At 41.0% G+C, this 22,533-nt stretch overlaps 1 protein-coding gene across 3 annotated transcripts in view; it reads left to right on the top strand.

Moving 5' to 3' along the window:
• Nucleotides 1–22,533, top strand: part of casz1 (castor zinc finger 1) — a 185,258-nt gene that overhangs the window by 77,860 nt on the left and 84,865 nt on the right. Inside the window, exon 1 of one of the 3 annotated variants that reach the window (XM_089010433.1) lies at nt 860–913. The exons of 1 other annotated variant lie outside the window; for it this stretch is intronic. In XM_089010433.1, the coding sequence (XP_088866559.1) occupies nt 907–913 (7 nt within the window). In that variant the 5' untranslated portion in view covers nt 860–906. Of the gene's footprint in view, nt 1–859; nt 914–16,989; nt 17,494–22,533 lie in introns of those variants that run through there. One more of the 3 variants, XM_089010422.1, reaches the window with a different exon arrangement.

The raw sequence follows: 22,533 nt of genomic DNA, 5'->3' as shown, positions 1-22,533 counted from the left end.
CCCTCCCCAGCCCCCATCTTCCTCGTCGGCCCAGGGAACACTCCTGGAGCAGCACGCAGTCGTTCTCTCCGAGACAGTAGGAAGAAAATTAAACTGGCAAATTTGTTTTCATTGGTACCAGGGACGATCTCGGGGGACGTTAGGGCTTTTAATTGAGCTCACTGAGCAGAAATGTATAGGGCTGCTTACCAACAGTGACGTCTCCCCTTTCCTTCTCGTTAGGCTCGAGCACGTTGTTTGTTTAGTAAAGTGACGATTTGCCCAACATTAGTATCTCGCGTGTAGCTGACACTTTCTCTGCTGGTGTTTGTACAATGCAGATTATCCATTATCAATTTTCGTAACTGGAACTCATTTTCTTTATCGACACACTTTTTTGTTGTTGTTGAGTTTCCTGTGGTCGGCCATTGCCGAGAAATCTTCGCAAAATGGAATACTACGAAGAAGCATAATCTGGATTCCAGATTCACTCAGAATGGGATACTAAAGTTGAGTCTATCATTACGCCGCTTCTCTGTCGCGGTTTTTGTCCTTTACGTTTTGTGTCAAAACAAGAAAAGGCGACATGGATATGGCAGTCCTGTGTAAATATTTATGATGTAACATCTCCATGTGAATAGACTTTCCTCTGAATCCATCCATCATTACGGGCGTATCGTGAAAGCCCACCTCCGGGTCCTATGGAGCCGAGACAGGAGCGACGTGCCCCCCCCCTCCCACAGAGTATTTGTTTTTCTTTGGGTTGGGTGCAGCCCAGCTGTGAGGGCATTTCATGTGTCAAGCGTGCAGTTCTTATTCAAAACCAACTTCAAAGACCGTTTTGCTCCATTGTTTCTTAGACTGGGCTCCTGGACCTGAAAAATCCCAAAGAAGAGACATTTGATGTAGGTCAAGTTCCAGCAGATTATGAAAGGTGATGTTCTGTCAAACAAAATTGTTGAAGTCATTGTTAGCAGCATCTTTTATTTCCTCTTCAGTCTTGATCACACGCACACATGCACACACACACACACACACACACACACACACACACACACACACACACACACACACACGCACACGCACGCACGCACGCACACACACACACACACACACACACATACATGCATGCATACATGCATACATACATACATACATACATACATATATACATACATACGAACATATGTACATTGAGATTTTTCTTCACTTCACAAATACACAGACACAATATTCAACAAAATGCCATGTTGAAAGTAGATCAGGCTCAAGCAAATGTTCCTTTTTAAACCTGTTTTGAAGTCTCCAAAAGGATTTAGGACTGCCGTATTTTTACATATACTGTACGATTGCTAAGATACAGTGGATTTATCAGGTTGTGCGCGGAGGTAAATCTCCTGCCTTGCCTAATTGGATTACAAGGTTTTAGGCTTTTCTCCTTGCACACCATATTGGCGGAAAGTAACCATTGCAGACACAGGCTAAATATCACCACACGGGCCACTCACAATAATATCATTAAGCTACATGAGATTCCCAAAGTGTGAATGAATACATCACTATTTTGACATGTCTCCCAAAGATAATGTGGATTACAACGGTTGTAAACTCATAATGCTGCCGTCCAGGTTTGTCCATTAATCTGCACTACCGACTTTCCTTTGTGTTGTTGGCATGACGCAATATCGAAACAACAAAGGTAACGTTCACGTCGACAATTAACGCGCTTGTTAGCACTCAGCCCCGTACAAGCCACAAGGGAGCTACAACTTTACTCGGAATGCAGAAAAGTTGATAATGCGTGATGAACGTTAGACTTGGGATCAGATACCTGATGATGTCAAACAAAACTGTTGATCCTGTATTGTTCATTTAAAAATGGTTGAGTGCTGAGCGATGCAATTTATGGTGTAATTGCTTTTTGTATTTGTTAAGATCCCCGTCTTTCGTGAAGTTGCCTTCAGGTGAAGAAATGCTATTTTTTTGTGATTTCAAGTAGCTCTTTTTCCTCATTGCATCAATTCAAGCTTTCAATGCCTTGTTCCCCCTCTCTTCTCCTGTCTCTGTCTTTTTTTCCGCGAGCAGGAGGGTTTTACTTTACTCCTTTGTCATCCTAATTGATTGCATTAACCTTTTGAGTATTGAATTTCCTGTGCATCACGCCGAGCACAATGTGGAATATTATCATAATCCTTCCAAGTAATGGACACAGGGCAATCAACAATGCTTTAGGAAAAGTACATCTTTGAAAGATGGAGCATCATATTATTTTCAGCCCAAAGATGCGGATTGGCGAGGAGTGTTGGGCCTTTAAGAAACTCTGTTTATCCGTCAATCAAAGACAAGTTTTGCTTTTCTTATTGCTCCGTTTTGACCTATGGCGACTTCATGACAATTACTCACATGTGTTAAGGGAAAACATATTCATAGCATCATCAGTTGTTATATGTTTTTAATGTATTTTTTTCCGCCAAATTACTTAAAAAATAACATCGGATTTTGAAGTCCACACACTCATACTTTTTGAATTTCTAAATAAATCTCTGGTGAATGAACTATTCCAGTCACAAATATGTCAAGTGTTCATATTCTGGACTTTCCAAAATATATCTGATGAAATATGGATTGACACATTTTTAACACAAAAACACATTACCCACTACTGATTTTTTTTCGAGCTGACTGTTGGATTTTAGGTCTATTTTGTTGTGTGTAGCTCTGTATTTACAGTATTTTAAAAGGAAGGGCATAAAAAAACATATTAATCTAATACCAAAAGGTGTCATTAAAGGATTATCATGAGGCTTTTGAGTCACTTAAACACTGATTGGCCAAGAGGTAATCACCAGTGTTCCTCAACCAGCAGTCTGTGGATCATTACTGGTCCCTGGGTTATTTGTAAATGGGCTGCTCAGAAAAAAAATAAATAGCTTACATTGTTTCTGTTGTATTCAATTCGGAATCGGAAAGATGTTTTATTATGAAAAATTACAGGATTCTCTATTACGTTTGTCTAAAGTACATCATTGACACACAGGATTCTCAGGAGTATTACGTATTTGAAAAGTTTTTTGGAGGGAGAAGGTGAAAAGACCCAGCTTGAAGACAGAGGCAGAGCCAATGTGGGAAGTCCCTCTTACCAGTTGACACTCCAGGAGCATGCAATGCGTAACAAAAAGTAATGGTGGCACGCAACTACTGAATTACGTGCCAGCAGCTTCAGTAATGGCTTGCTGAAGACCCAAGCATATATGTCGTCGTATTACAGTTGGTTTGAATTTATTTTACGACTGTTAGAGTGTCTGTGTTTTATACTTCCCCGTTCAGTGTTTGACTTAAACACACATTCCATACAAAATATAGCACTGAAGCAATTTACAACCATTAATTCACTTTACGAACAACCGCTTGGAACGTATCTTGTTCGTAAGGTGGGGAGCGTCTGTCGACACAACTCAATAAAACACATACCTACTATCTTCAGCCCGCTTCGGAAGCTCATATGGTGCTATGGATTCAGGCGAACTACCTCGACATATGTTTGGTCATTTACACAGACTTCGGTATGTCAAGACTGGCATTAAAGTAATTGATTGTTGAAAAACTGACAAAAACCATTATCGTTTCCTTGGCAACGGTCGGGATTATCTGAGTTCTTTTGATGAATCGAGGCACGATATCCTGTAATTCATATCAGCTCTATTATTTTTTTCTCCCTGCAAAGACAAACAAAATCAATTGCAACAAGCTCTTATGCATGGATAGATGCAAGTATTGATCGGTACGTTGTTCATAGGGGTAGTGCATTTGAGTTTGATTTAAGACAGGTCAGTCAAAGGCACAGAGTGAGGCTTTTACATTGGATAAAAGTGTTTGTTGTCAAATGGGCGTTGTTGTTTTTGGGCATATTTTTGTAAAATTGACTCATGTTTGTGATTGGGAATAAAAAGTGTCAACTGATTGAATGAGGTGATAGGTCAAAATATAGGCCAAGGCAGCAGTCCAAAGCACAAAGCTTTACCTTGTCTGTCTTTTGTCTATGATCATTTGTCACCGCTATTCCACTGGGAAGGTCTGCGCTGTTGGCATATGGAAAACAATGACCTTAAGTTCAATTAAACAAGGCTATGGGGCTCACAATATTTATATACGTCAGTTTTTATGTATAAATGTGAAAAGGCTGATTAACCAGTTCACCAGAAAAGGGAGAAAAAAAAATGAATGTTGAGAATGGATTTTCCTTTCATTAACTTGCTGCAGTAGCTCGTTCATCAAGTGATCCAGAATGGGATTTTTGTTTTGTCAAAGATTGTTAATGGAATTATGTTAGTGCTACATAGAAGTCCTCGAGGACCGCATCTGGTGACTATTCCCGACATGTATCTTGCATCCATTCATTTTCTAATCGGCCGATCCGTACAAGTGTCGTGGGCGTGTTGGAGAGTCTATCGCAGCCATCTTTCGGCAGTCAACAGTGCACACTCTGAACAATTTTGGGCATTCCATTAACCTGCCATGCATGTTTTCTAGAATGTGGAAGGAAACCGGAGCACCCGGAGAAAACCCACCATGGATGGGGGAAAACATGCTAACTCCACACAGGAAAGCAGGACCCTAATCAAACCCTGCACATTTGCATGGCTAGCCCGACGTGCTAACTAGTTGACCACAGCGCCACCATGTCATGTCACTGATAGTAGATCTAAAAAGTCGACATAAACGTTCAAATTTGAGGTTTTTGTGCGAAAAAAAATCTTGACATAAACTGCGGTGCCTGTTCAAATGGTTGCCGGTGTGTGCTGACTCAAATTTCTTTCAATGCCATTGGTGAATGCTCGACAGAGCTCCACACATTTCCGCTACTTGTAATTCCTGTCTCAAAATAATTAAAACATAGAACCAGTTGTAAAACTTACGGGTCACTTTCATCATGAAAAAAAGGAATATTATTTACCTTTTTTTACAATTTTTTACAGCACATTATTTTTTTATAACTGGTTTGTCACATCAAGTGTGTTAATTTTACTTTACATTTGCGAGTTTAACAGCATACCTCACAGGTGTCAAAGTCAAGGCCCGGGTGCAAAATCTGTCCCGGCACATCATTTTATTCGGCCCCTGAAAGCAAATCAAGCATTTTAACTGCCATGACGCTTGCTAAAATCCGAACCAAAATTTCAAATTGTCATATGGAAACTACAATAACAGTGATTATTCTTGATTTCAGATTTGAAAAACTAGTTATTCATTCATTTGTTGTGCATTCTGTATGTACTATTTGGAGGGGATGAAACATTGTAATGGTTTCCCCAAATTCATAACTGCCCTCTAGAGTAAACTGTAACTACAATGTGGCCCGCGGAAAAAAAATAGTTTGACACCACTGCCATACCCGATCCATTTCGGGACTAATTCACACCACACCCATGTGTTAAAAGAGTTCCCATAACAAACAGAGAAATGTACTGAGTTAAGCCTAGCGTGTCCTGTTCTTTGCCATTGTTTGTCATCTCTCTGCCATTGCACTCATTTGTCAACTTTGCCGCATTCAGGACGTGAAAACGACAGAATCTTAATTGATCTAATCTGGTTAGCGCTTGCTATTTTCCACAGTTACATTAGAAATCCTCCCACCACCCTACCTGCCACGCCCACCCCGCCTCTCTCCCCGCTCTACCCCCCATCTGCCCTGACCTACATGGTAGTCACATGGCCTCGACTCCCTGGCTTGTCATTTTATGGAAAATCTGCAGGAGATAAAGCCATGGGGTTTAAAGCCTTATCCCCGCCTGTCCTTTGAGAAGGGCTAAACACTGAATGAGGTGTTATTGCATCAATGCTGTTGGACACTCACCGACAGCCAAGAGGATATCTTTGTCCCTTTCTCTCTCTCTCTCTCCTTCTCCTCCTCCTTCTCGTCCCCTCCTTCCGTTTGATTGGATTTATTAGAGTGTCACCACTGTGACTTTGGGGGATTTCTCTTTCCCTGACACCATCTTTGCATGCTCGCTTGGGTTATTTACTTAACTTGTCCAGAAAATGGACTGTGATCTACAGCTTACTGCCAATTCTGGGCAGGGACCAGTCGGTGCCTCACGCAAGTTAAGATGTCTATGGCAGACACCTTCCTTCCTGGCTCACGTCTTCCTACATCGGTGCTGAGGGTTTAGGTTTTTGTTTTTTTTTGCCCTGTGACCGAGTCCCCTTCACACTGTGGGCCTGCCTTTTACGTTTTCTGCTGCCCTTGCCATTCAGCCAATTACCGCAAAACAGCTTAAGCCATTTTATCTTTACAGTTTTTTCCTTCCTCCCCCCTTCTCCTGTCCCTGCTATATGTTGATACACACCTCAAGCTTAGAGTTGAAGGCAACAATGATTTGTTAGGTGTTTTATGGTTTTGAATTCACCGCCGTAAAAAAAATGGTAATTGAACTTGATCTATTTTTTTGAGCAGGAGGGTGCTCAAAATTAAAATAAATTGCTTTTGATTGCGGGATCAAATATGTACCGTATTTTCCGGTGTATATGGCGCACTGGACTTTAAGGCGCAACCCCAATGTATGGCGTATTTTCAAACTTTGTTCACATATAAGACACACCGGATTATAAAGTGCACCTTCAATGAATGACATGTTTAAACACATTTTCCATATTTAATGTCGATCACATTATAAGGCGCTACTGTAGTGGCTGGGTTTACGTTTTGTATATCCCAGCATGGACCGTGCACCACTTCTTCGACAAGGGGAAATGAAGTCGGTGGCTGCTGACAGTTGTTACAAGACCTATTGTAGCTCAATATTACTTCACATATAAGGCACACCTTATATGCAGTACAAGGCGCAGGGTCATCTTTTGAAGAAAATGAAGGCTTATGAGTGCACCTTATATACTAGTAAATACGGTAATTGAAGTTTTAAGTGTGGTGTTTCGTATAGATTTGGAATATTGCTAACATTTTCCTTTCCTTATTTTGGACTCAATAATCTCGGCAGACTGTAATTTGGACACAAATAAAGTGTTTTTAGTCTTCTTCTTTTCCTTTCGGCTTTTCCCTTCACAGCGAATCAGTGTCCTCCATCTTCAGATGTTTGATTGGCATGTTTGTTTTGGCCAAGCATTTATGTCGGATGCCCTTCCTGATGCAACCCTCTGTATTTGGGACCGGCACCAGAAGACACTTCAAATCATTCAATTATTTCATACCCAAACCCTAAATCTCAATGCTTATAATACCGTATTTACACTATAAGGTGCGATAAGGCGCACTTAAAAACCTTAAATTTTTTGACTATGCGCCTTATGCATGGAATGAACTGATAAAGTGAGCTTTGCGTATTTCTTTTGAGTTCTTATGCTATTACTTTAGAGTTATTATTTGAGTTATTATTGTTATTGGTAATCCTTTGCACTATTCCGAGTGTTATTATATTGTGATATTAATGTTTAATTTACCGTAACAGTATCAAAATGTTTTTTACATGTTTGAGGAAAAGTTACCCTCCACTATGTGAAATAAATGTCGCACTACCTCACTGTTGTTAAGAGATACTAATACTTGGCGAAAGTAATAAAATTTTTGTTTATTCTTTTTTGGAAGTGAATAGAGTTGTTAGAAAGCACCTTATATTTATATTCCAAAAAATAATGCAGTGCACCTTATCGTGCGGGAAATACGGTAACTATGAATATGGACTGCATTTTTTTTACCATCTCTCATGGGGCCACCACCATCACCTACCTACTCATCTCAGAGCTTGTCCTGTAGCATCGGTTGCTTGAACCCTTTCATGCACCATAATTCATAACCCGATAAACTGTCCACTGGCATAACCAGTGTCCCCGAAAGGGTTCGTGAGCCAGCCCCCAAAGTGTTGCTATTTTCAACTGGAATGAGGAATTCCAAAGTCAATTCACATTTTCATATGCAAATTTAAGCTGGTTCATTTAATCAAGCTTCACAATTCAACCACCAAAACAAAATTTTCTCTCCCCGGGACTTTAAGTCAATCACTATAATTTCACTTCTTCATCAATGAATAATTATGCGCTTTACTTTTTTCCCTCCAGTTATTTTGTATGACCCAAAATGTAAAATAAATAAATGTCATGCATAGCAATAATAATTTTGATTAAAGAGCATCTACATACTGGTGGATTACCCATTGTGGAAATGCATTGGAATAATTTTGATCATTATCAGTGATTCTGATCTGCGTAAAGAGGTACTTTGCTGACTTTGTTGTTTAATCAAGCGCTGCCCAAATCAAATATGGTTGTAGGTAGGGGTGGGTGATATGTACTGTTTGTGGTCGTTAATACCATCGTCTTGTTGTCACAGTGATCCCTGATAATCAGTCGAAGATGGATGGATTATATATTTATTTATTTTGATGTATTTTTGTATTTTTTTTCCCTCAATCTTAGTTGCAAAGACGGCATAGTCATACATATGATGTCGTGGCCGGGACTGTTTCGATATTGAGCCACCGAGTGGCTTTCTAGTTGGCATTCCCGCTCACACGTCATCGTTTTGTCTTGCTTTTTGTTGTTCTCTTATTTTATGTCAAACATTTTGCAAGGCACTTTGTCACATCTGCAACTGTTGTGAAAGTGCCATATGACGTAAGGCATATTATATTGTACATGACACAATCTGCTCACTATGGTTTCAAGGCAACAAGACCACCGTCAATATGATGTCAAATGTAATACAGAGCCACAAAGTACTTTGGGAATGTGTTCCAAAGTGCTCTCACATGTTGCATTCTGGTGTGAAAATGAACTGTGCCAAGATTCTCCCAAAAAATATCAGTATCAGTGCAGCTGTCAAGTCGCCCATTGTCAAATCAGAATCAAAATCATCTTTATTGGTCGAGTATGTTGAACACACAAGGAATTTGTCTGAACCGGCTGCACTAGTATCAGGATGCGCAAGGTACACTAAAATCGGTAGTGCCTGCCTGAGGGGAGTAGCTGGAAAAGGTGGTGGGCAGGTTACGGAGGGTCGAGTAGGAAGGTGCAGACCTCAGATTTGTCAATGTTTTTTTGTGAACCTTTGAAAAAGGCAGTGTTGAGAAGAAACAAGCCATGCCCAACATTTGGAACGGAAAGCAAAACTGCTTGATATGACAAAGTAAAGCCACAAACACTCCGAGGGAATGTTAGAATTAGGATCCTGAAAGATTCATGCCTCCTTTTTATTTATAATTTGTTTTCTTTTCCTGATTGTAATGTCGTCACAGATAAATATTTGATGCGTATTGCCTTAGAAGTAAGGACGCGATGTCGGGGAAAAGGGAACAAAAAGAAAAGCAAAAAAAGAGCGAAATGCAATTTGCCAAGTGTGCGCTTTGAAATCAACTCAACTCTCTTTTCACAAGTGGCTCGTTAATTAAACGTGAGGGGAGTTCGCTATCTGCAGGTAGTGCTGAGCCCTGGCGAGGCGAGGGTGCGCCTCTCCGTATGCGCCGCGCTGGCCGGCGGGTAGTCTCCGTACGCAGAACACCATCTGCATTTTGCTGTTAACGCTCCTTCACATCCGAGGGAGGATTAGGAGAAAATCCCCAGGTTTTTTTTCAACCAGTTGACAAATATCAGATTTGTCTCTTAAAAAATTAGCTCCATCTATACCTTCTCACCATATGACACACACAAAAAAGATTATCCTTAATACCCAACCAGCTTGGGTGTGGGAAAAGAAGATTACATTTTCAGTTTGGTCATATTTACCCAGACACTTATGTCTGCATTACGCAGCAGACAGACCTCCTCGCCAAGTGTCTCCCTGTCCACACGTACTGATGCACTTACGGACTCATTCACTCTCTCTCACACACGTGCGCGCATAGCCCGTACCTTCCAGAAACAAAATGTCTGTCTTGAACCAATTAGACATCACGTCTAAATAATTCAGCATCTTCCAGTTAGGCTTTCTCCTCCATGTGTCTTTAAACAGACACAGTTAGTTGCCAAAGGGAGCGAAAGTGAATAAAAGCAGCAGGTGCCTTTTCAGATGAGGCTTTATACTCTGCAGAGAGTACCAGATTGTTATTTGAGAAGGCTGCTGGTGAGGAGCAAGGAAGAGATGGGGGGGTTGGGGGGGGGGTGAATTAGTCGTGGTTGCTGACCTGAGACCCCAAAGCTGTCCTATTAGTAGCGGCATGCCTTGAAATCCGTATTGGCTTGAATTGCAGGAAAAACTGCAAAAGGACAATCTAAACAAATAAAAAAACTGACACCCTCAAAAAAAAAATGTCTACCCCCAATCGATGCCACAAACTGGTTCCACAGCAATTGAAAGGAGACGATCATAAAGCATCTCCATGCATCTAACATGAACACATTCGTGTTACATCACAGGAGTCAAAGTCAAGGCCCAGGGGCGAAATCTGGCCCACCGCATCATTTTATTCAGCCCGCGAAAGCAAATTAAGAATGCCAAGTGCCATGGTGCTCGCTAAAGTCTGAACCAAAGTTTCAACTTGTCCCATGTAAACCACTATAACAGTCATTATTTCTGACTTCAAATTTGAAAACTAGTTATTCATTAATTAGTTGTGCACTCCATATGTAATATGTGGAAGGGATTAAACATTTTAATGGATTCCTCAAATTCATACCCCCGCCCCTCTCCCCGAGAGGAAATCGTAACTATAATGTGACTCGCGGCAAAAAATGACTTGACAAAAATGACATTGTAGTATCGTATTCTCCGCACTATAAGGCGCATCTAAAAGCCTTCAATTCTAAAAGTTGACCATGTACTTTGTAATCCAGTGTAAAAGTTTAAAAAGGTCATTTGTTGAAGGTGCGTTTTATAATTTGGTGCACTTATATATGGAAACGTTTTTAAAATAGGTCATTCATTGAAGTTGCACCGTATAATCCGGTTCATCTCACATTCAAAACACTTGGGATATTGGGTAGGAGTGTTCCGATCAGTCCTTTTAGGTTTCTGATTTCGATATTGATCATCCATGAGATTTTCCACCCAAAAAAACAAAAGCAACCAAGCTAATCATCGTCATCCGAGAAGGACGTCACTGAAGGCCCGGGGCCTTACCTGGTGTCCTGGACGACCACTGCCCCCATCCAGAGTTTGCTTTATGAACACAGGAGCCCCATAAATGAAATTAAGGTATCAATTAGTCAATTACAGCATAATAACTCTGAGGGCAGACATTTAGAGACAGAGAGAATCTCGTCTAAGTTCATTTCCTGCGGCCCAAGAGCCTAGCGCTTGGCACACGTCACTCCCCACCCAGACTCGCTGAATAAGGGCCCCAGTGCTCTCCCTAATGTTATTTTCCCCTGGATATCTTTTTTGATCAACAATTTCCTTTCATGGGATTGTTTTTCCACATGCAGGGGATGCGCTATTTCTCTACCCAATTTGGCCAGGGAGAATTTTTATAATTCAGTAATTAAAATCTTTGTTAGGCTTTAGAAATTGCAGCTAATTGAATTTAATGGGGAGATGAATTTCATTTTTATTTGATTAGTGAGACCCCTGGCATAGGTATTTATGGAAAAAAAACAACAAAAAAATATGCTGTGTGGGCTAAGATGGCATAATAGAATTACACATAATCGGATTTCACTGTCATGAATTTCACTCTAATTTCACTATAATTTTCCATTAGATAGCCGGTTTACAAATATTTGCTCATCTGCGATGGGAAAGGCTATCTGTCTAAAATGATTACCGAGCAAGCCTTCAGAAATATGCCCTCCATCCCCTCCCCCAACCCCACCACCTCCCTTTTAAAAACCAGATTGCGAGGGATCAAAATTAGGAAGATTGCATTATGGATGTCTGCATCCGGGAGAGCAATGGAGGGAGATATGATGATTACGGCCGGGGGATGAAAGCTGCGTCAAGAAAAATATATGACTCTAAAACATAGACCTTATTCTATCGACCAAAATCTCTGCTCTCAGCACACTGCTGCCAAGTAACATACAATGTCATCATTCATGTACTCGTATAAACGGCGGGCAAATAAAAGCAAGCCGTTGCAGCATGTTAAGATATGACTTATGCACCAGACAATCTCCCCGTGTTAATTGCTTCCAAGTGTGTAAGCGTAATGAGATTCTGCTGTGATTTTCATATTGTGCGCCGCTCGATGTATACACGGCAATTATATATATACAAAAAATCAAGAGATGTGAAGAATCATTGTCGGCGGCGATGCAAATGACAATCATCGAGAGGAGCCGTTGCATCGCCGACATCATCATCCTCGTCATCATCACAATCATCATCATCATCACCACTGAGCTGGCTTTAAGTTTAATATTCATCTCAGCCCCCCCTCCTGCACGGAAATAAATATATAATGCCTTCTAAACAGACGTGAGAAGGAATAATATCCCACATCAGAGGCAACCTTGAATAACACAAGGCTGAACTCTCGTTGAATCTCCCCACAACCCCACGCTTCAGAATTAAGTTTACATGTTCCATTTCCTTTCCAATTTGACGGCACCTGTCGGTGAATATCAGGAATAAACTTGTCAATCAATTGGCTGCTGGAAACAGAAAGTTTTTAACTCATTCACTGCCAGACGATGTGCAAAATGTGTCCACTACAGTTCCAAGGTTTTTGTCATTTTCACTCAATTTGCAGGAACCACAAAAGATTGAGTTTTAGGACTACATAAACATTCAATGCAGCGTAAGAAACCTTTGACTGTCTTCTTTCATCAGGAAAAAAAAGTTACTGTTGATTTTATTTGGCTGTAGAGTTATCTGAAATGGAAATGGGGGCAGCAGTACAAAAGGTAAATGCTGCCCCTTCGCGGGAGGGTAAAACATAGCCAAAGGTCTGACCAAAGCTTGAAATGCACCCTTCGCAAGAAAAAATAAAACCCAAACAAATTCGTTAATGGCGCTCCACATCATGCTTTTCAATTTCCGAATAAATTTGCAGTGAATGACTTAATTTGTTGTGTTGGTAAAGTCAAATGCAGTCAACCAACCAACTAACTTGAACATCCGTCCACCTGTCGGGACTGAGCTTAGACCTAAGACCCCTCTTACACCCCCTCCCCTCCTCCCTACATCTCACTCTTTGGCCCAAGCTGCCAGTAGACGGAAAGAGGGGTTCGAGAAACACAATTTGACTCCCGACAAAGGTCAGATTTCTCACTCGGCATGTCTGTGGGCTTTGGGCACAAAAGCCACTGAATTCACATCTTTCAACCGGACCGTCGCCTTTGTCCCAGCAACGAAGGCCTGTGAGTGGTCCCTGCACCAGACCAGCCCCTCCCGGAGAGCACCGAGAGGGGCAGCCAAATGTCTGGTCCTGCCGGCCCTTTGACTAATGCACCCCCGCCATGTCACGCGCACACACGCTTCACTTTACCCTCAACATTCTCCTGCACGAAGCATACAATATACTGGGACAACTTCAAACGAAAAGCCCCCACAGCTCCTTTGACAAAACCAAAGATGGCGCCACCAAAACCCGAAGCTTGTTCTGCGTTCACCCACCCTGCCGACAAGGTTGTCATTTGAATAGAAAGTGTCCCTCTGCGTCCAGTCCAAGACAATTGTAGATATGCAATTGGACTTTTTAAAATATGGACTGCAAGTGGGCATATTCTTGAAACGTATTGCACCAAACACGAGTGCCGGACATTATAAATGTTTAATGGCAAGGACTTTGTCCACATTGTTACCCATTACTGAGATTTCCACTTAGATGGATCACAAGTCTTAATGGAACATTCTGGATATCGCTGAAGAAAATGCAAGGATGCATTTATATCCACCACTGTAACATAAGCATTAAAAGCTGGTTCGGTGCAGACTATTGTTTTGGTTGTCAAAATCCTGACTGGAATATGACATTGTAACTTGGACAAAATGACTCAACAAATCTTCATTTCCTGGTTAGTGCGTAAAGTACATCGATTTTTTGGGGGGGTAATGTTCAGTTATTACAATCATCTGCTTTGAACCCACATTCCGTGTTGATATTGATTGGAGACCAGAAACAACCCATATTTGCACATGTCCTAAAAGCAGTTAAAGGGCCACAAGTCAAACGATGGAGAGACAGATGACATTCGAACAGCAAAAATTAGGTAAACTCAACAAATGTTTGGTCTGGAACAAGGGTGTCAAACTCATTTTTTTTGCTGCGTGGCACATTGTAGTTATGGTTTCCTCTCGGGTACCGTTTTGGGGAAACCGTTTCATCTCTTCCACATATGACTGTATTTTCTGGTGCACCGGACTATAAGGCGCAGCTTCAATGAATGAATAAAGTTTTTCAAATAAAATATATAAATATATAGAATTTTCCAAATTTAAGGCACACCACATTATAAGGTGCGTCAATAGAGGCTGGGGTTACACATGACTTCTTCCCTGGGGAGAAATGGAGTTGGTGGCTGCTGACAGTAGTTGCAAGACCTGTCGCTGCTCAATATTACTTCATACATTAGGCACACCAGGATAGGTGCAGAGTCATCTTTTGAAGAAAATCAAGGCTTTTGGGTGCACCTGATACACTGGAAAATTCGGTGCATGCAGAAAGCACGACAAATTAATTAATAACTACTTTACAAATATGAAGTCAAAAATAATGACTGTTATTTTGGTTTTCGTGGGACAACGTACAATTTTGGTTCGGACTTTAGCAAGCATCATGGAATTTCGCAAATTTGATTTGCTGTCACCGGCCAAATAAAATGATATAGCGGGCCAAATTTGGTCCCCGGGCCTTGACTTTGACACCTGAAGGCATGGAAGGACCGTTTCATGTGACTAGAGAGAGAGAGAGAGAGAGAGAGAGAGAGAGAGAGAGAGAGAGAGAGAGAGAGAGAGAGATCCTCATAGCAAAGGGGCGTGGGTTGGTTTTGGGGGGGTTAATTAAAAATGACTAAATAAAAATATGCCCCATGAATCATACAGGTCCAGTGCATAGCTTTAAACTGTAATTTCACCCTTCACTACCAGATGGCAAACATAGCCTGGTCACATTTGCACCTGGTTTTACACCTTACCGTTTACTACCACATTGTAGGCCTCATATTTTTTTGGCAGATTTGAAATGGCATCCAGCATAATTTTTGTGTGAACATAAACAAAATGTTGTCATTGCACTTGTTTGTCGTTTGCGCGCACTTCAGCATTTTTGTGCCATGGTAGACTGCTCTCTTTTTAGTACAGTATTTCCAAAGCATCAAATGTCACAAGTATTTATAAATGAGTCCAAGATTAGACCATTATCTTCTTTCGATATATGTTATAAAGTCCACATTTCAAAGAACTGCATTTCAAAGCCGATCGAATTTATCACAGTAATGAAGAATTTTTCCTCAAGGAGAGACTTTTCTTCCCTTAATGATCTCAGACGAGTCATCAAATTTTAGAAATGAGCTAAAACCTATTTTATGTACATACCTTTTTTTCTCCCTTTTGCTGACCGCGCGCAGCTTAAGCCAACACAGTGTATCATTGCATTTTGGTTCACAGCCATAAACTTGTTCATTTCCTCTTTTTCTCTCTCTAGTAAAGCCACTGCTGCACCATCCACTGCTGCACCACCATCAACTGTTGTGCCCCCTTTCGAAACTTAGAATTATTTTTACCAGAAGTCATGTCGACAGTAGGTCCAAATGGTCTGGAGACACTCTGCATGTAACTGTGAAAACAAAAAAAAGACTGCCAGGCAAATCTGAGGTTTGACTTATAAACTATTCATTGTCACCTGGTAACGGCTGTCCTTTATCGTTTCACCTGAAATTACAACCAAAACTGATATCTTATCAGTCGTAAGCACGGAGAGAAGAGTGAGTCTTATATGACGTGGGAACTCTATTTGCGTGAGAGATGAAATGTATTTGCTTTCAGCTAAACGGCCGTAACCATGTTTTTTTGACATTTGACATCACATCACAACACATCTGACCTACTGTACAATACAGGCATCTTTTTATGTACTGTACTTCTGAAAGTAGTTACAGTATAAGCCAGAGTACACACCAGTAATGCTTAAATTGATCGTGTTATTTGTGATCGACAATTTTTTTTGAATGGACTTTGAATGGCAATCACTACACATGAACTGCTTTGTTTCTCTCATGGTCAAGGGCACTCTGGAGCTTACTCCATCTGTCTTTGGGTAGCCCGGAACTGATTGCCAGTCAATCGCAAGCACACAAAGAGAATGATATATACTCCCAATTACACTTTGGATGGATGGATGGATGGATGGATGGATGGATGGATGGATGGATAGATAGATAGATAGATAGATAGATAGATAGATAGATAGATAGATAGATAGATAGATAGATAGATAGATAGATAGATAGATAGATAGATAGATAGATAGATAGATAGATAGATAGATAGATAGATAGTATTGACCCCCTCCACCCATTCGCTGCCATAGATGTGTCACTGGTCTCCTTTTTTTGTTGTTGTTCCAAGCAATGCATTAATACATTAATACATAAATACATAAAATTCACAGTTCTCTATTGAGAAATGAATAAAAGTTATTTTAGCTTTAAAAACATGAAGAAGGTGAACGTGCAAACTGCCATACATGAAAGCCTGACCACGCATTCAAAGCCACAAACTCACACGTGTAAAGATAAATATAATCAAATGATATGAAAATCATAATAATTATCACAATGATTAGTGAAGATAACAAAGTAAAGATGTCACAATAAGACATTGTTTTTGCTTCCTATCCATTTTATATTTTAGCAAAGTCATGTGTCACTTTATATTCCCACTTTGTACCCTGCATCTGCATCAAATACATCGTTTTACCAAAAAGTTGGATTGAGGGATGGAGGGGTCCCCTAATTTGAATGGAGGCAGTACAGGCTCCTCCCCGAGAGAGTTGAAAGGGTAGAAGAGCTCAAAGATGGAAAAGGCCAGCCCACTGAGGGAGGGAGTTAAAAAAAGAGCGCAGGGGGCTCCTCTGCCATAATTTCCTATCAGCCTATTGAGACGACATCACCAGCAGCTTGGTCTGTGTGTGTGCATGTGTGTCTGTGCATGGAGCAAAGCAGAGGGCAAGATAGGCAGACGCACCAGAGAGAGAGAGAGAGAGAGAGAGAGAGAGAGAGAGAGAGAGAGAGAGAGAGAGAGAGAGAGAGAGAGAGAGAGAGAGAGAGAGAGAGAGAGAGAGAGAGAGAGAGAGAGAGAGAGAGAGGAGGGGGAGGCTCTATATTCTTTCACCTTCCTCCCCCAAGCCGCGTGAAGGAGGGGCCAGTGCCGAAGCTGCCAATCAAATCCGCTTGTGGTAGCCGGCATGATAGCAGCAACAAACTATTGACAGATTACATGTCAAGGAGTTTAGCGCATGATTGAAGGAAGCCCCCTTTTTGTTTTTTGTTTTTGTTGTTGTTGTCATCACTTTTCTGCTTGATCCGACTCTTCCACCGAGCAACATTTGAATGACTTTCCACCAGAGTTCAGTAGTATTATGAAAGTTACATGTCTGAGAGGATTTAACTTCGACTTCCCTGAATATGGTGAGTACTTCTGCTCTTTTCCCCACTTTGCCAGTCAGGTATGTTTCTTTTCTTTTTTTCCTTTTTTTTTAATGCGGACAGTTAAGGTGTGCCTTTATCTCGCTCCCTGACACACACCTACACACACACTCAAAGAAGGGGAAGTTGTTCATGATTAAGCTATGTGCCAACGAGGACGCCACACTGTATACAGTATACGTAAGTGTTGCAACACCCTTATTTATAGCACTTTTCAGAGTGCCCAAAGGTGACTGCTATATCAAATCGGATTGCCTACCGTTCCACTCCGTGTTGACACCACCGAGCGAGCGGGCATGTGGAGAAAGTTCACGCCAGCCGTTTCCTTTCTTTTTTCTCTTGCCCAACACTTTCTTTTATTGTTTTGTAAAATAAATTCCCATCTATTTGTAAGCCAGCCAAGCATATTTTTTTTACTGTTCAAATACAGGTGTTGGTTTTCTCCACAGAGGCACTGACAATGCCATTAGGATAGAATGAATGGCCTGAGGATTTGTTGCCAAGGGGACAAAGCAAACAAACTGTTTTGTTGTCGCACATGTAAATGGTGCAGGCCGGTCACTTTGACCACCTTTTCAGGTATTTCTCAGCAGTGTAGCATTTGTCCTCGCCTGACGATAAACACCTCCGTGGCAAGATCAAATTAAAACATCGTTTGACACTTGCTTTCCAGTCAATGCCATTCTGGCTGAAATTTTGCTTTTTGCTACATCATATGAGCTTGTCCTGCTCCAATCAGATTTCAGGCAACTCGGTGTCATTGTATTTTATTTTGTTTTCATCGGGGAAGGACTCACTTTTATTTTAATAATTACTACAGCACAGAAACATGTAGTTCTTTCCATTTTGGGTGTGAGTGTGTGTGTGTGTGTGTGTGTGTGTGTGTGTGTGTGTGTGTGTGTGTGTGTGTGTGTGTGTGTGTGTGTGTGTGTGTGTGTGTGTGTGTGTGTGTGTGTGTGTGTGTGTGTGTGTGTGTGTGTGTGTGTGAGTGTGTGTGAGTGTGGTAGTGTGTGTGTGCTAACTTTCTACGAGTGTTTCTCTTGATGTGAACTTACTGTGTGTGTGTGTGTGTGTGTGTGTGTTTAATAGTCCCGCAATGGGTAAATTTGCTGTCCACAGCAGCAATTTGAATATATATATATATATATATATATATAGGCTTTGTTTTACAATTCTATTGAGATACAGAGATACATGCCCTACATATTTTTTCTTTCTTCCCCCCCTAAACGGTAATTCACTGTCGTCAGCTTTTGCTTCAGGCTGTTATTTTTAATATGTCTCTGTGATATTTACAAAGTCCATCCGTTTGCAGTTTCTTTTTTGTTGTTCTTTTCTCCTCGCTCACAGTCTTCTTGGCACTTGAACTTGTTCCAATGCCGAAATTAAAGAGGTTACGTTGAAGTAGGCGATGTCCACAAAGGAGAACGGGACCACAAAGTCATGCGAGTTAGGCTTGCGGGCTTGTCTGTCATGTGTGGTCACTGTCGGTGAGCGCTGTGCACTTTTAGTCAAGAATAACAAGTGAGACTCTTATCGCGACACACCCGAAATTTAAACTTTTCGCCATTTGGGAAGATGACACCCCGACCCACCACCCCCCATTCCCACTTCTGAGTCATAATGTTGATTGCTCTCACCCTCACAGTTGTCTCATTAACCCTTTGTGGCACTCTCCATCTTTTTATGGCCTTCCACAAAAGTGGAATGAAACGAGGGAGGAAAACAAGTCGTGGTCTGAAGGGCCTCAATAACCTTCGATCACAATTTAGCCCTAACCTGAATCATTTTGATGTCCTGGTAATAAAATTTGCTGTTGCGCTTCTCTTTCCATTGCTCCTCAGATGACAGTAAATTTACATTTTTTTAATTAAACGAGGCACATTTTTTATTGGGGGGCTGGGTTATGCAAATAAGAATGTTGTGTACAGCAGTTGAACAGAGTTTCGAAATAAATTTCATGGGTAGCCATTTAGATGTGTATGTGTGAGTAGATGTGAGTCGTTGTCTTGAACCATTTCCATGACAATTTTTACAGGGGTGTGGGGTCCAAATTTTTGACGAGCCTGGGTGAAGTTCTGTGAAGTGAGGCTCCTTCAACTGTAAGAAAGAAAATCATTTCTGGACCCCCCCCCCCCCCCCTCAAAAAAAAAATGACAGATGAATTTAATTGTATGGGGCAATAATACTCTCAAAAACGATTGATCGATTATTTCTCCTCACACGGGCAACTACAAAATGTGTTTGTGTATACATATTCATGAATTAATTCTGAATATAATTAAATATTACAATATATTTTTTTTTTCAGATTTTTTGTTTGTTCATTTTAGACTCCTTTAAATGTCTACCGAATGTACGGTTAAATAAAAGAGACACTGGGCAAAGATTATTGCAAAACACAGTAGTTAAATGCAGCTTTTATGTTTGTGGAGTTTTATGGTCCGCTCGCACCCCTTGATTGATGTTTTGCTTGTGTGTGTGTGTGGGGGGGTGGTTTATGCAGAGGGAGAGGAGCAGGAACATGGTTGGGAGACAAGGGGAGGGAACTGCGTGTGTGTGTGTGTGTGTGTGTGTGTGTGTGTGTGTGTGTGTGTGTGTGTGTGTGTGTGTGTGTGTGTGTGTGTGTGTGTGTGTGTGTGTGTGTGTGTGTGTGTGTGTGTGTGTGTGTGTGTGTGTGTGTGTGTGTGTGTGTGTGTGTGTGCGCAGAGTCGATGGAGAGAGCGGGACAGCAGAATCCCAATTGAGCCTGTGCCCAATCATCAAGTGTCCTTTTTTTAATGTTTTTACAATGAAATAAGTGACATTGAACGGTGGAATAAAGTCCAGATTAAACGGGGCCTGTCCACCTTCTCAATGCAGTCGTCCAAGTGTTGGCAGCTACTTGATATGGGCCGCGAGTCAGGCAAGTGGCATCAACATCCCCTTTCTTCACGTCTGTGCACTCATGCAGTGATCGGCAGCTAATTAAAACCTCAAAGCTCAGCGTCACCAATATGTCTTAATGGCCTCATTAATAACCTGCAGAGAAATATAAAGGAGCAATGAACACATTGCAACTTTGCTCTTCTTGGGTCTAATATTTAAAACAAAAAATATATATATTTTTTTCTCTCTTTAAAGAAATGTCTTTTTTTGTCGGTTTGATCTTATTCCAAAGATATAATCAGAATTACAATTAGAATCAGAAAGCCTTTAATAGTCCCAAAATTTGCAACCTAATGTTATTGTGCGTGCATTTTACAATCGATTCTCATCCTGACTAAAATTCCACCCAAAAAAAAACGTGCCTCTAATATTAAAAATACATATAAAAAAATATATAATATTTAAAACAAGAAAAAAATATTTAGTTAGTTAGTTAGTTAATTAGTAATTTATTTATTTATCTGTGCATTTATTTATTATTTATTTGTGGGTGATTTTTTTATTGTTGTTTTGTTCTTATTAAGAAGATTTGATATTATTGTGCATTTTATCCAGCAAAATCGATTCTCATTTTGACTAATAATCTACCAAAAAAAGGGGCTTGCCTCTAATATTTAAAGAAATATGTAAAAAAAATATTGCCTCAAATCTTTCAAACATTTATTTATTTATTTATTTATTTATTTATTTATTTATTTATTTATTTATTTATTTATTAGTTTATTTATGTATGCATTTATTTATTTATTTATTTATTTACTGTTAGTTGTTTTGTTCTTATTAAGATTTAATGTTACTCTTACGACTAAAATAGCACACCCAAAAAAAGCTTGCTTGCCTGTAATAAAAAAAGGGTTAAAAAAGAAGCTTGTATCCATCTCCTAATCTTTCATCACAAATTCAAATTTCACAGGGAGAAAGGGGAGCGAAATAATCTCAAGTCATTGATATGCCATATAAGAGGGCAAAATGGGAAATGAAGAGGTAATTAGCCGAGTGGCAGACTTTGGCGTGTTTGTCTGAAAGCGCGGTCTCCACCGGCCATGAATGAATTTGCATGCTCCGCTTATCGAGGCGCACTTATTAGTCGGGCTGAAAGAGAGATTAAGCCGGCGCAAAATGTGGTGACTAATCCTTTTAAATGTGGCGGCGGGGTCTTGAGGTGCAAACCGGGCGGCCCTTGGCTGCGGCGGAATGTGACGGACGAGTCGTAACGTCGATGAAATGGAGACGACGGATGCCAAGTTTGGCAAAGACGTTTTATTGGTGACCCTCTTATCTCCATAGCGCCCTTTGGGACCGACCCCGATGTTACATTTTTCCCCCTTACTCTAGGAATTCTTTGTCGCATACGCACGACCTCATGTCTTTGCTTCTAGATGAAAATGGAAGGAACGGAAAAGCCCCCCTCCTCCCCACTTCTCTCCCTGGAGTGAGGAAATATTTGTTCTGCTGAGTTACAGAGCCAGTAGCCCCTGTCCTCATCCGTAATTGACTGCAAACACCAACATCTAAACACTGTTCGCACTCGCCCTCCTCTTCAGCTTCCACCTCCTGCTTTTGCTACACGCTGACATTAAGGTCAGCGATGATTCCTCCTCTCCCGTGCGTGTCAAAGCTGAAGGCCAGCTGCTCTTTTTTTTGTCTGTGTCAAACGCAAAGAAAAGAGAAGGATAGCAAAAGGGACGAAGCAGCACAGAAGTTCGCTGCATTTCTTCCCTTTTTTAGTTGGTAAATTGATAGGATTACATGGTTCTGGAGCCTACACCTGTTAAGAGGCTGTTAGAAGAACAGTTGGCAGTCCCGTGGCTGCACAGTTAAGCCCCCCCCCCCCCCCCCACGGCCTCCCACCCCTCCCGATCTGTTGTCCGTTCCATGCCGCCTTATGGGGATTTTACCCGGCATGGCGTCGGGGAGTTCATTTCGTAGGGTGGAAGCATGGGGCGGTGTGTGGTTGTAGGTGTGTGTTGGTGGGGGGCAAGCACCCATTTTGACATGCGAGTATGTGTTACAATGGAATATACTGAATTAGTTACAATGTGTGTGTTTTTGCATCTATGTGTGTGTACGTATATGTGTGTCTATATGAGTTGC

The sequence above is a fragment of the Hippocampus bargibanti genome, linkage group LG01 (genome assembly GCF_051943395.1).
Source record: "Hippocampus bargibanti isolate YZ-2025 linkage group LG01, ASM5194339v1, whole genome shotgun sequence".
NCBI lineage: Eukaryota > Metazoa > Chordata > Actinopteri > Syngnathiformes > Syngnathidae > Hippocampus > Hippocampus bargibanti.
The sequence above is the reverse complement of the archived record's forward strand: the minus strand, read 5'-3'. Positions and strand labels throughout refer to the sequence as shown.